Genomic DNA, 12,192 nt, shown 5'->3' on the forward strand with positions numbered 1-12,192 from the left:
TTGGTCACTATGTAATAATAAAATGTGCAATTCACTGAGAAGATATAATTGCTTTAATTTTGTATACCTCTAATGACATAGCCTCTAAATACCTAAAGGAAAATGAGGGCAAATTAAGATGAATTTTATAATGTCATCTCTGTGGGTGAAGATTAAAAATGTGAAAGTGTTGTATAACTGAATAGAATATCTATTGTTTTATCCTCCCAGATGTCCTTCTTTTCTAATAACTTTTCCCAGCCATTTATATCAGAAATAAAGTATGACTAATAAATGCTCTAAAATGTGGAACTGGCTAAGTGGAGGCTTGATCAAAAGCAATGAGCATTCATCTCATATGGGGATAGGGAACTGATGGTCTGGTTCATGTAGTGGCAAAGAAGTTGATTAAATTATTAGCCATTGTCCCTTGGGACAATGCCAACTGCCCAGACAGGCTGGAGCTTTAGGCAACTTGGCAACAAAATATCAGGAAATCAGAGTATGTTGAACTATTTAAAGTGTCTTCATGAAGGGATACCAGAGACAAGGTCCAGGATAAAGTCAGCACTTCTGAAGCAGAAAGAGAATAAGCAAGAAAATTATGTAGCTTTTAAAAGAAAGGGATGGATCTATTGCCTATAGCCAAGAATCTAAAACAACGAAGGGCCAGATAATCATGTGCCTTGTGGGATGGCAGCTGCTGCAAGATATGCTTACTCTGTTTCTAAAGCTGTCTAGACAATTGTGGAATCCTAGCAGTTGCAATGAAGACACTGGGGAGTAGTCCTAGGCATTAGGCCACCCCCCAAACCTTACCTCTCCCTTGGGATAGCGGTAGCGATATTTATCTTGGTCTCGCAGTGCAAATTCTTCAGGGTAATGTTCCTGGATTTCTTCATAGGTCATCTCCTCACAGACACCCTGAGAAAAAGTATTTGGGGGCGAAAGTATTCACAAGATGAAATTCCACAGAGTCTTTGCCATAATTCTTCGATGATTGTGAAACAGTAGCACATGAGCACCTGGGTCTCTGTGAACACAGCTCTGGGTTTGTGCCTGTTGTCCATAAGTGTGTATGCGTGTGTGTGTGTGTGTGTGTGTATGAGGTGTGTGGCTGTGTAGATGTGACACTGAGTGTATGTGAATAGATGTGTTCAGGCTGAGTGTATGATGTTTTTCTATGATTGTACAGATAGGTCTGTAGGTGTACATTATACATATAAGTATGTATTTTTATAAATATATGGGCATAAGGATTTGTGGCTGTGTTTACAAGTCTGTGTGCAGCATGCTTATGATATGTACTTGTGGTATGTTTAAAGACTTATGCCTTGTGTTTGTGTATTTGTCTCAGCATATGTTGTGTGCTTGCATGTGTGTGTGTATGTGTGTGTATAGGGTGTCTAAGCATCTGAGAATGTGTCCATGTGGTCTTTCCATGCAGGTCTCAGTGTGTCTGTGGCATGTGTGTCTGTTAATGTATATGTCCCTCATTATGTCTCTGGTGTATATGTGAGAGTATCTGTGTGCCTGTGTCTGAAGACCTCTACTTTGGGAACTCTGGCAGATAAACAGGCATCCATAGACATCTCAGACAGGAAAAATTAACAAATTCCTAATGGTTTCAGAGTGGATTTGGGGGAGATACACTCTCCTCACTCAAAAAAGGAATTGAGTACTCAGAGAATGAGTTCCTAAGGAGCTTATGAGAGATTCCAAGTCTCCTGAGAAACTCCCAGAGGTGAGGTGACTGCTGCTGGTGGTGGAAAGTGATGTTGGGTTTCTAAGGTTTCCTTCTGGGTATGTGGATTCCAATTAAATCTCCCTGTAGGGGGCCAGTGGCCTCTGGTTGTTGTCTATTGGGCCCATCTACCATGCCCCCATCAGGGGTGAGGAAGTGAACCCCTACCCCAACCCACAAACATCTCTGCAGTGTGAAACTTCTCCAACCCACACTGCCCATGGACGAAAGTGCACCCTACTGGGTACACGAGGTCGTTCAAGATTGGCTTCAACTTTCTATTCTGAGGAGTACTAGGAGCCTGTTGCCTATGGAAATGGTCATTGACTCCTTATTGAGTCAAATTGCTTAACCTCTCCGAATTTTACTTTCCTTATCTGCAAAATGTGGAGAATTAGAACTACTTCATAGAAGTGTTTTGAATATTGGAAAAATGTAAGTAAAACATACTAGTACAGAATGCGCAAGGGACATTTTAAAGACTCAATCATTAGAATGAAGTATTAATATTTTATTACTCATGGAAAATAAACCAGAAACGTAAATTCTTGCTTTATCTTCATCCTAAATTCCTGCTTCTTCCTCACTCACCCCTCATAGCCAATTCCTGAGATTCCACCTCCTAAAGCTCTCTCAAATGGATTCCTTTTTTCCTCCCTCTCCATTTGTACTACTACAACCTTAGCACTTCCACACACATACAATACCCTCTTTGTTTATGAAGTTCCCTATCCCTGTCTCTCTGCCTGGAATGTCATTCTTGATCCTTTCTACTTGGTTCACTGTTACTCAAACCTGAGGCTTCAGCTAGGTATCACTTCTTCCAGGTAGATCTTGGCTGAGTTAGGTGTCCTGCCCCAAAGTCTATGCACCCATAGTCTTACCTATCAGAGCCTGTATCACACATGCTGTTCTCTATTTCTCTGTTTATTCCTCTGTCTACCCTATTTAGCCTGAAAATTCAGTGAAGACAGGAATGAATTAGATCAATTTCCACCTCCAGCATCACTCCAGAACCTGAAACAAGGAGGGGTTCAATAAATGTTTATACCACATGTGGGCCAGAAATAAGAAGCCACCAAACTTATGATGAAGAAATTTCATATTTGCTTGCATATATTTTACAGCAAATGTATGTGGTATACAGAACAATGCTGTATAGCCCTTTTCTAACTATGTGTATTTCTGTACCTCTATATTTATATACACATATGTATGAATGTACACACACATATATGTCTGTTTCTATAGAGGCATATCTAGCAGGCAAGTAAGTTAACCTACCCACACGCAAGTTATTTACACAAGTGGTGAAGCTTTTATGTTGACGCCTAACAATCATAACCTGTGCACTGCTGCCCAGTGCCATTGTACTTACAGTGCAGGTGAACAATGGAGAGGAAACAGCTCCTTTCTCAAAGAGCTCATGGAAGAACCTGACCCTGAAGAGAGACTGCTATACCACCAGGGTTGGGTCCTTCACGTCTCCCTCTCCCTCATCCCTTACAGCCAGTGCACCAGCAAGCCCTGCTGATTCCACCTTAATTTTTTTTTTTTTTTTTGAGACAGGGCCTTGATTGTCACTCAGGCTGGAGTGCAGTGGCATGATCACAGCTCACTGCAGCCTCAACCTCCCAGGCTTAAACAATCCTCCTATCTCAGCCTCCTGAGTAGCTGGGGTCACAGGCATGCACCACTGCACCCAGCTAATTTTTAAATTGTTTGTAGAGATGGGGTTTTACTATGTTGCTCAGGCTGGTCTCCAACTCCTGGGCTCAAGTGATCCTCCCACCTAGCCCTCCCAAAGTGCTGGGATTACAGGCATGAGCCACTGCACCTGGCCTGATTCCACCTTTGAAACATTCCCAAAGTCCTTCTTCATTCCATCTCCGATGCCACTACTCTGGTTCAACATGCCCCCACCTCTTGCCAGACTAATGAAGTCAACTTCTTACTGGTCTACTTGTTCATTCTGGCCTTCCTCCCACCAAGTTTCCACACATGCCCAGAGTGGGCTTTTTTTAAAAATGTGCAACACATTCAGATTACTCCTACTTGATGTGGACCCCATCAATGACATCTCATTGTTGTTTGGGCAGCATTTGAATCCCTCAACATGAACTATAAAGCCTGGTGGCCTGGCTTCCTTTCTAGCCTCATCTCCCTTTTCTTCAGATCTCACTATTGCTGTCCCAGCCTCTGTGCTATTCTTTACTTCAATCCCCTGAAATTGCCATGCTCTCTTCTCATCTCTGGGTCTTCACATGAGTTATTTTCTGTCTCTGAATTAAATTTATTTCCCCACTCCCCAGACCATTTCATCTCCTTCTTATATCACCTCTAGCTTCCTCCAGGAAGCTTTCCTTGTAAATTCCCCAGCACCAAGTTGAGTCAGGAGCACCCTCACCCTCTGATCCTCCATAATCCCTTCTACTTCTCCTCTCATAGCCCTTTGTCACACTGAGATGTAATGTCCTATTTACTGTCTGTCTTTAGGATGAGGGCAGAGACTTTGTCTATTCTGGCCTTCACTGGATCCCCAAGACATAGAATAAGGTCTAGCACATGGCTAGTTGTCAAAAAAGTTTGTTGAATTAATTAGGCTCCCCATAGGGGCTGGAGCAGAGGCAACCCAGGGGATAATCCCAGACTCAAGTCACCCCCCCACATAGGAGATTCATCCCATGCATCTCACCGCATCAATCTCATTCAGGGCCTTCCACTGCTCATAGGGGACACCCAGGGCCTCAGCTGTCTGGATGGTCCTCTTCATGTGACTGGTCCACACCTTCAGGGAGCTGATGCCCTGGGACTGAATGAAGTTGGCCAGGGCATAGGCATACTAGGGTGTGGGGATGCAGAGGAGGAGAGAAGGGGAAAAGGAGAGGTAAGAGAGAGCAGGGTGGCCATCAGAACAAGCTCAGATCTGCCACAAATTGAGTGGTGATGAACAAGCAGAGCAAAGAGTTTAAATGTTCCAAACTTATAAAAAGCCATACTCTTTCCAATGTGATGGTGGGCCAAGGGAATAGAAAAGAGCATGACAGAGAGAGAGAGAGAGAGAGAGAGAGAGAGAGCACGCTTATTTCACGATTGCTCACCGAAGCCCCTACTTGGTTATTCATTCATTCAAACAGGCCCACCTCTAACATTTGTGGAGCCTGGGACAAGAGTACCAATGGAGGCACTCCATGCACAGTCTATCTCTCCATTTCTGGCTCTATCCTGCACTTCTATGTGCCTTTAGTACATGCTTGTGGATAACCAAGTCACATGACCAAGTTCTGTCCACATTTCCACCTCCACTGATCCCCATGCTCCACAAACAGCAACCCCTTGGTCATGTGATATGGCCTGACCTCAGGTGGACAGGCCATGTAGGCACTGATAGGCCCATGTAGGCACTGAAAGCGGACTCTAGACAATAAGGGCAAAGAATTCTAGGTTTGGGGTTACTCAGAGTATGGACTGGAAGTAGGGGTTGTGGGATTTGGGAGACATTACTTTTTGACACTGTGAACACTTATTGCTTAAGCAGGGTTCCTGGTACCCAGGTTCTAAGGGCATTCACACATGTATTGAGTGTTCGTGGCCCTGTGCTGGGTGCTGGGGTGTTCTTGTTCTCAAGACATGGCCAGTCCAGTGAGGGAAACACTGGCAGCACCGAGGGGAACCATAAAGGGCTGTGGGAGCCCAGAGGAGCTAGTGATTTCCTCCTCTGTGTATAAGTGTGTTGTTAACTGCTGACGGCATGTGTTAGGAACATCTGCACAGGTGCATAGTTCCAGGCACACATTTCTATATGCAGCTATAGGCGTTTCATACATACATTTCATTATGGACCTGAGTCAGGAGTCAGCATGCTCTGGTGGAAGGAGCCCTTGACAGGGAGGTATGAGCTGTAGGTTAAACTCCCTCAGCTCCCTTACATGGTCCCTTGTGCCCTCGGACACATCCCTGCCCCTCTCTGGCCTCATATCCAAAGAGCATTGTCTCACCTGGCCTGCTGTCTGGGGGCTGCACTTTAGATAGTGGATGGGGAGCACCCAGACCACAGCCTGGTACACAGTGGGTGCTGCGCAAGTGAGAGCTACCTCGACGGGGAGGTGCTTTGTAAACTGGGCCTGGTGCTCTGTGAGAAGCGTCAAGGTGGCGCCAGCTGTGTGCATGCACACACACACAGGTTTGTGTGCAGGGAGGCGTGCCCTGTGGAGACAGCCACGTGTCCAGCTGGGCTCCGAGCTGTGTGGGCAGGGCCGGGCTGGCTCCACCCAAGAGGGCCCTGGCTGCAGGGGCTGCCATGGGCTGGGGTCACACCTCCAGCAGCCTCTGACTCTGCTCTGAGGAGTGGGACATGAGGGAGTCACAGGTCAGCGTCTACCTCGAGGGGAGGCTGTCAGTCTGGAGGTAACAGAAAGGGAGACACCAGGGTGTGGCCATCCAGGATAGTGCCTTTCCTGGGGCACCTTCCCCCCATCTCCAGTGGGGGAGCTGAGGGCAGGCCAGTAGGCTGGGCTTTCAATCCTGGCTCTGTCTCATCCTGGCCGCCTGCCCTGGGGCTGCTCTCTGCTTCTTCATCCATAAACTTGTGGCAGGAATGCCCACCCCACAGACCTGTGGTGAAGATGAAATGAGCCACACATGCGGAAGCAGATGGCACCGTGACTGTGCATAGGTGTCCAATAAATGACAATTATGACAACAACTGTCCTTCCTGCACTTCATTTCCCACCTGTTCCATCCCCAAGCAGTCCTGCCAGCAGGAACAATACCTGTGCTAATAAGCCCAGGCACAGGGCCAAATGCTGTGGAAATGGATCCCTGTATTCAGCCAGCAACCAGCTAGTAGGTCACTGTGCTGGGCTGGGGAGAAGATACTCAGGCCAGGAGAGCCACACATAGGCCAGAACTGAGAGAGCTGGAGCCCAGGGCATGGCAACCTGCCTGGGAGGGAGGAGAGGATGGGGAGGGCTTCCTGGAGCAGGTGCTGGGCCTTGGAAGGGAGTGGGGAGGGCAGGAAGGACACTGTCATGAGTGGGGACAGGGGCTGCCAGTGTGACACCTGCATTGGGATAAGGTCGGGAGGGCAGAATTGGGAAGAAGAGTGATTCAAGGGTGGGTCTCTCAGGGCAGCTGTCTGTGCCACTGACAGTCACCCACTGACAGAGGAGACAGAAGAGGGTAGACCAGGTGGGGAAGCTGCACTAGCAAAGGCACAAACTTGTGAGAAAGATGAGGGAACCAGTCAGGCAGGGCCAAGGGAGTCACTGTCATGGAGCAGCTGGCTTTGGGCAGGCCTTGGGTGCCAGGGCCAAGCTCTTAGACCTGCAGAACAGGTGGCATTGGGAGCCATTCGGCGGCTGGGTCGAGACTGAGCAGCTGATGGGTGGAAGAGCAGGAGTGATGGAATCTGCTTCTACCCCATCCCTGGGTCATTCCACCTGGGTCATTCTGGGTGGACCCAGAATGTGGCCACCACTACACCTGCAGCCCACCTAGGACAGCCCAGCCAACCCATCCGGGTGTGTGTGGCCCACCCTACCTGCTTGCCGCGAACTGAGAGGCCAGAGTCACCTCCGATGCGGCCTCTGATGTTGAGTTCACTCTCACCATGTCGGCATAGGTAGATGGAGCGAGGTGTGACATGGATATTCATGAGGTAGTAGACTGTGCGGCTCTGGATGTGATCCTGCACTCGGTTCACCATGTAGCGTGTGCCCACGTCGAAGATCTTGATGTAGGACAGGTGGCTGGGCCAGACCCAAGCAGGAGCAAGGGCAGCTCAGGGGCTAATGGTGGTAGGGTTGACCCCGAGAGAAACCCCGAACCACACACCCTTTCAAACCTCTTCCACAGCCCAGCTGTCACCTAATGTGATGCCATGCCTTGCCCTGTACCGAGTACCTGTCCTAGAGACTTGGTTATTGGCCACCCAAAGGAGCTCATTGCATGCTACCATTTCCCCCTGTCTCCTTCCTTCAGCCTCAACTTGAGCCAAACTGCCTTTTCACCTTCACTCATCCTGTTACAGGCAGCTGGGTTCTCTCTTCTGTGGTTCACACCCCTAACATAGTCAGACAGAAGCAGTATCCTTTGCATCCCTGGCTAGCTCCAATGTCTTACTGGCAGCTCCTGACTTGTTCAATCCCCTACCCTTTCCGATCCTGAGTTGAGCTCTTCACTCCTCTTTTTTTTTTTTTTTTAGCCTCTGCTACATATTGTCTTTTATACTCTACACACAGCTACCAGATTGCCTCTGTGTGCATATGTGTGTCTGTGCATGTGTGTGTTTCTCTCCTCACTCAGAAGTGGGGTTGGCCTGGGTTATTTTCCTATTTGCTATGCAGTCAACAAACATACTCCAAACATACTCCTCTGTTCTAGGCATTGTGCTTGGCATGGAGACCCACTGTCTGTGCTTTGGGAGCTCTCTGGCCAGTCAGGAACAAATACTTGGAAACACATGATCAGTGCTCAACATTCATTCCATAAATAGTCACTCCCTCTAAGGTGTGCCAAGCAGTGGGGCATGGGGATACAGAGGTGGTCCACAACATTATTGGGGAACTTGTGGTCCTTGTCCCAAGTTCCTTACTGTATCCTCAATTCTGTGCTCTGTCATGAACTAATACCTATATACTGAATGATATTTAAACTGTTCAACCACCTGTTTGTGTAGAAGCTGAAGGGTGGAGTATAGGCACTGACTAATCAGAAGACTAGAAACATGGAGCAAGACTTCTGAGGCCTACGCTGTACCAGGCATTAAATCCTTTAGTTGTTGGCCTGTACAGAGTTCAGAGAAATCCCTGGGAAGAGGAGTGGAAGGCTGGGGCAATGGGGTGACACCAGCAGCCCTGGTTGCATGGTAACAAAACCAAGTGAATGGAAAGAGCTGCACTGCACTAACTCCAGGCAGGTAAGGTTGCTGATAGGTTTGGTTTCAGAAAGCCTCTCCCTAGTTCTTCCTAGAGAAGCCCTTTATGGCTGCACCACACTCATCATGCCCATCTGTGCCTAATGGCTTCCACAGGGCACTTGTATTTGTTGAACACTTTCTGTGCATCTGGCAGGGAGTGGGAACTTTTAAGCGCATGAATCCTCATAATATTGCTACAGAGCAGAAATTATCACCTCTGTTTCAAAGATGAAGAAACTGAGGCATAGAGAGAGAAAGTGATTTCTCCAAGGCCACCTTCTCGGGAAGAACCCCAGAATGCTCCCCTCTCCAATCATTTCTTCTAGAACCCTCAGAGCCTAGGGATAGAAAATATCTGATGTAAACTTGTTGCCTGGCTACTGTCTGTTCCTAACACTAGGTCCTTTGAGGCTCTAGGAGCTTCCAAATTCCTCAGCTTAGTCTGATCTTCTGGTTTTGCCTTCTCACACTGAGCCCAGTTGGCCTCACTTTATGGTCCCATGCCCATACCCATATCTTCTCTGTTTCATTCTTGTCTTCATACCTTTGCTATTACTCTTGGAATATTTTCTGTATTTCTCTACTCTTGTTCAGATTTAACTAGGCACTTACAAAGTGCTATTCTCTTTGCCCGATTTCCAAAGTTGAGCTGCTATGCATTTATACCTCAAGAGCCGGCATTATTCACTCTCTTTTTTGAGACCAGGATCATGTGAAGTCATTTAGAGGTGTTCCACACCAAAAATAGTAGAGTAGCTAATGCCTATGCTCATCCAAACTTTTAATTTTATTTAAAAAATTTTAAAAAAATTTTTAAATTTTTATTTAAAATAAAAATTATAAACTACAGAATATGGGGAGGTCCTCCCAAGTTCTGGTTTTATATTTTTCCACTTTGACTACCTTGATGCTGTTTTTGAAATAGCCAATATTATAAAAGCCTTTAAGCCAGCTGGGTGCGGTGGCTCATGCCTGTAATCCCAGCACTTTGGGAGGCCAAGGCGGGCAGATCATTTGAGGTCAGGAGTTCGAGACCAGCCTGGCCAACATGGTGAAACCCTATCTCTAATAAAAATACAAAAATTAGCCAGGCACGGTGGCGGGCACCTGTAGTCCCAGCTACTCAGGAGGCTGAGACAGGAGAATTGCTTGAACCCAGGAGGCAGAGGTTGCAGTGAGCTGAGATCACGCAACTGCACCCCAGCCTGGGTGACAGAGCGGGACTCTGTCTCAAAAATTAAAAATAAATAAATAAATAAAAGTTTTTAAGATAGTTTTTTTTCTTAGTTTGGTAGCCCTTATCTTGCTGGTAACCTCAGTGTAGTCTGCCTATTGGGTAATCCAGCTCGTTTAGACCTTCTTCCTCTAAGCTGGACTGGGTCCTATGTTCCTACAGCCTAGTTGGTTTACTGTCACCAGAGTTGTGACCAACTGTGTACTCATTGTCTTCTCCAACTAACTGGACATTCTGTCAAATCAGGGACAGCCCTTTCCTCTTTTGATTCCACGTTCAGGGCTGGGACCTGATGCATAGACTGTAAATGTCTGTTGATGGAGAAATGATGACATAAAGCTGACCTTCTAGATCTGTCTTCTTCTGGCCCAAACGAATTCATCAAACAGCAACCTAGCAACTGCAGGGTCTAGGCCCAGGGCTGGGGCTTTGTCAATGCTGTTCTTTCACTTACATCCTTCACCCCGGCCTTCAGGCTCCTTTCACCATATGCTGTTAGCCCATGTTGTGCCTTTGTGATAATTTTAAAAAGCCGTACTTTCCTCAGGGTCACACAGCCCTACTTCAGCACACATCTTGGTGAGAGAAGCGAGTGTACCCTTGACCAGGGTGCCTGTACAATGAACAATCTGCACAACTGGGATATGGGTTCGAGTATATATTGTGCTACTGACTCATTCATTGTGTAGCCCAAGGTAAGACTTTGACTTGATCTGGGTCTCAGTTCCTCCATCTAAAGAGTGGGGCAGTAACAGTGCTCATTTCTTGGTACTTCAGTTGGGTAAGGCCACTCTTTAGATTTCTTAGAGTGGTGATGACCATTTGAAGCCTCTTTATACTTCTCACTTGGGGTCTCTTCTCATCATAATACATTTTCAAAGAGAGTAGGGTTCTGGGAACATTCTACATCTAAAACTCACATCTGCTCTCTCCTATCTTTAGTTGGTATGATGACAGAACATTTCTTGTTTTTTTTTTTATGGGTCTTCTCATATGTCAAAGCACTATAGAAGCTACCCGAGGATAGAACCCACCTCTTTTGCCCCTATTTATACCCCCTACATATACCACAGCCCAAAGGGTCCAAATACTTGTTGATTGATGAGACATGGGAGTGTTGTGAAAAGAGACATGACTAGGAGACAGAACATGTAATTAGAATCCTAGCTCTACCCCTTGTGGTGGGAACTTGGGAAAGTAATTTCAACTCTCTAAGACTCAATTTCTTTTTCTTGAAATTTTATGATCATAAGACTTATCTCAGCCTCCTTTACAGGAGTCCTAGAGGATTAAATGTAAGAAAGAAGGTAAACATGTTTGGAAACTGAAGTGTCATTCACGTGTGAAGAACACTTTTGTAATAATAATCGCAACACCCACAGGAGGGGGGCATTTGTTCCCAGGGTCCTGAACTGTTCATATTGCTCAGGAAAGCACTATTTTAGTCATCTTAGGAACACCTTACACATCAAGGAATCAGAGCTGAAAGGATCCTTGAAGAAAGATCATCAAGTTCAGTTTCCTGATATTACAGATAGAGAAGTTGAGGCCCAGCAAGGGAGGATATTTACTCTAGGTTCTACAGGATATCAAAACTGGGTGAAAGATCTAGACCTTGACTTTGGGGTGCTGGCTCTTACCTGTCCAGTTCCTCATCCAAGGGTTGGTAGTTGACCTCATAGCACTCAATTCTCTTTAGAAAGTCTTCCAGAACCTTTTCCCGGTCACAGTCTATATAATCAGGGCTGCCAAGTTTCACTTGCTGGGAGCAGGGAGAACAGAGGTATCAAGGGAGACATTGGGAGACAGATGGTTTTCTTTGGAAGTTCCCTTAGAGACCATTGAGTACAAGATGCCTCATTATAAAGATGAGGAAATTGAGACCTGGAGAACACATCTTGCCCAAGTTTACAAAAATCAGCCAATTGAAAAGAAGCTGGTTGTGTGACTCCTCATTCCTAATCTCAAACAAGGCCTGTTACATTATACTCAGTCCCAGAGAATACACTGCTTATAAAAGAAGAACACTTATAAGAGGACCAGAAATTGTGATATGAGAAATGGCTGAAGAAGAGGAACTAGAGATCTTGGCCAGGGGTCATTATGACTTACATGTATCAAGTGTTTACCGGGAGGTTATGACGTGCTGTCTTTGGATTTCTGAAGACTGGCCTCTCCTAATCCACCAATACCCACGTCTCCTCCCACAATCCTCATCTCAGGTACTGGCACTATCACCTACCCAGTCGTATGATCCTAAATGGAACCTGGGAGTCATCCTAGATGTCTGTCTTTCTATCATCCCTCACCTCTTAG

General features: G+C 46.4%; 1 protein-coding gene across 6 annotated transcripts in view; it reads right to left on the bottom strand.

Annotated features, from left to right (window-relative positions):
- PFKFB1 (6-phosphofructo-2-kinase/fructose-2,6-biphosphatase 1) overlaps positions 1-12,192 on the bottom strand; it is a 65,490-nt gene that overhangs the window by 11,498 nt on the left and 41,800 nt on the right. For all 6 annotated transcript variants that reach the window (XM_016943641.4, XM_016943645.4, XM_016943640.3 and 3 more), the window contains exons 7-10: positions 11,517-11,638; positions 7,266-7,473; positions 4,419-4,565; positions 799-903 (exon numbers count right to left, since the gene is read on the bottom strand). In XM_016943641.4, the coding sequence (XP_016799130.1) occupies positions 799-903; positions 4,419-4,565; positions 7,266-7,473; positions 11,517-11,638 (582 nt within the window). The remainder of the gene's footprint in view (positions 1-798; positions 904-4,418; positions 4,566-7,265; positions 7,474-11,516; positions 11,639-12,192) is intronic.

The sequence above is a fragment of the Pan troglodytes genome, chromosome X (assembly GCF_028858775.2).
Source record: "Pan troglodytes isolate AG18354 chromosome X, NHGRI_mPanTro3-v2.0_pri, whole genome shotgun sequence".
Lineage (NCBI taxonomy): Eukaryota > Metazoa > Chordata > Mammalia > Primates > Hominidae > Pan > Pan troglodytes.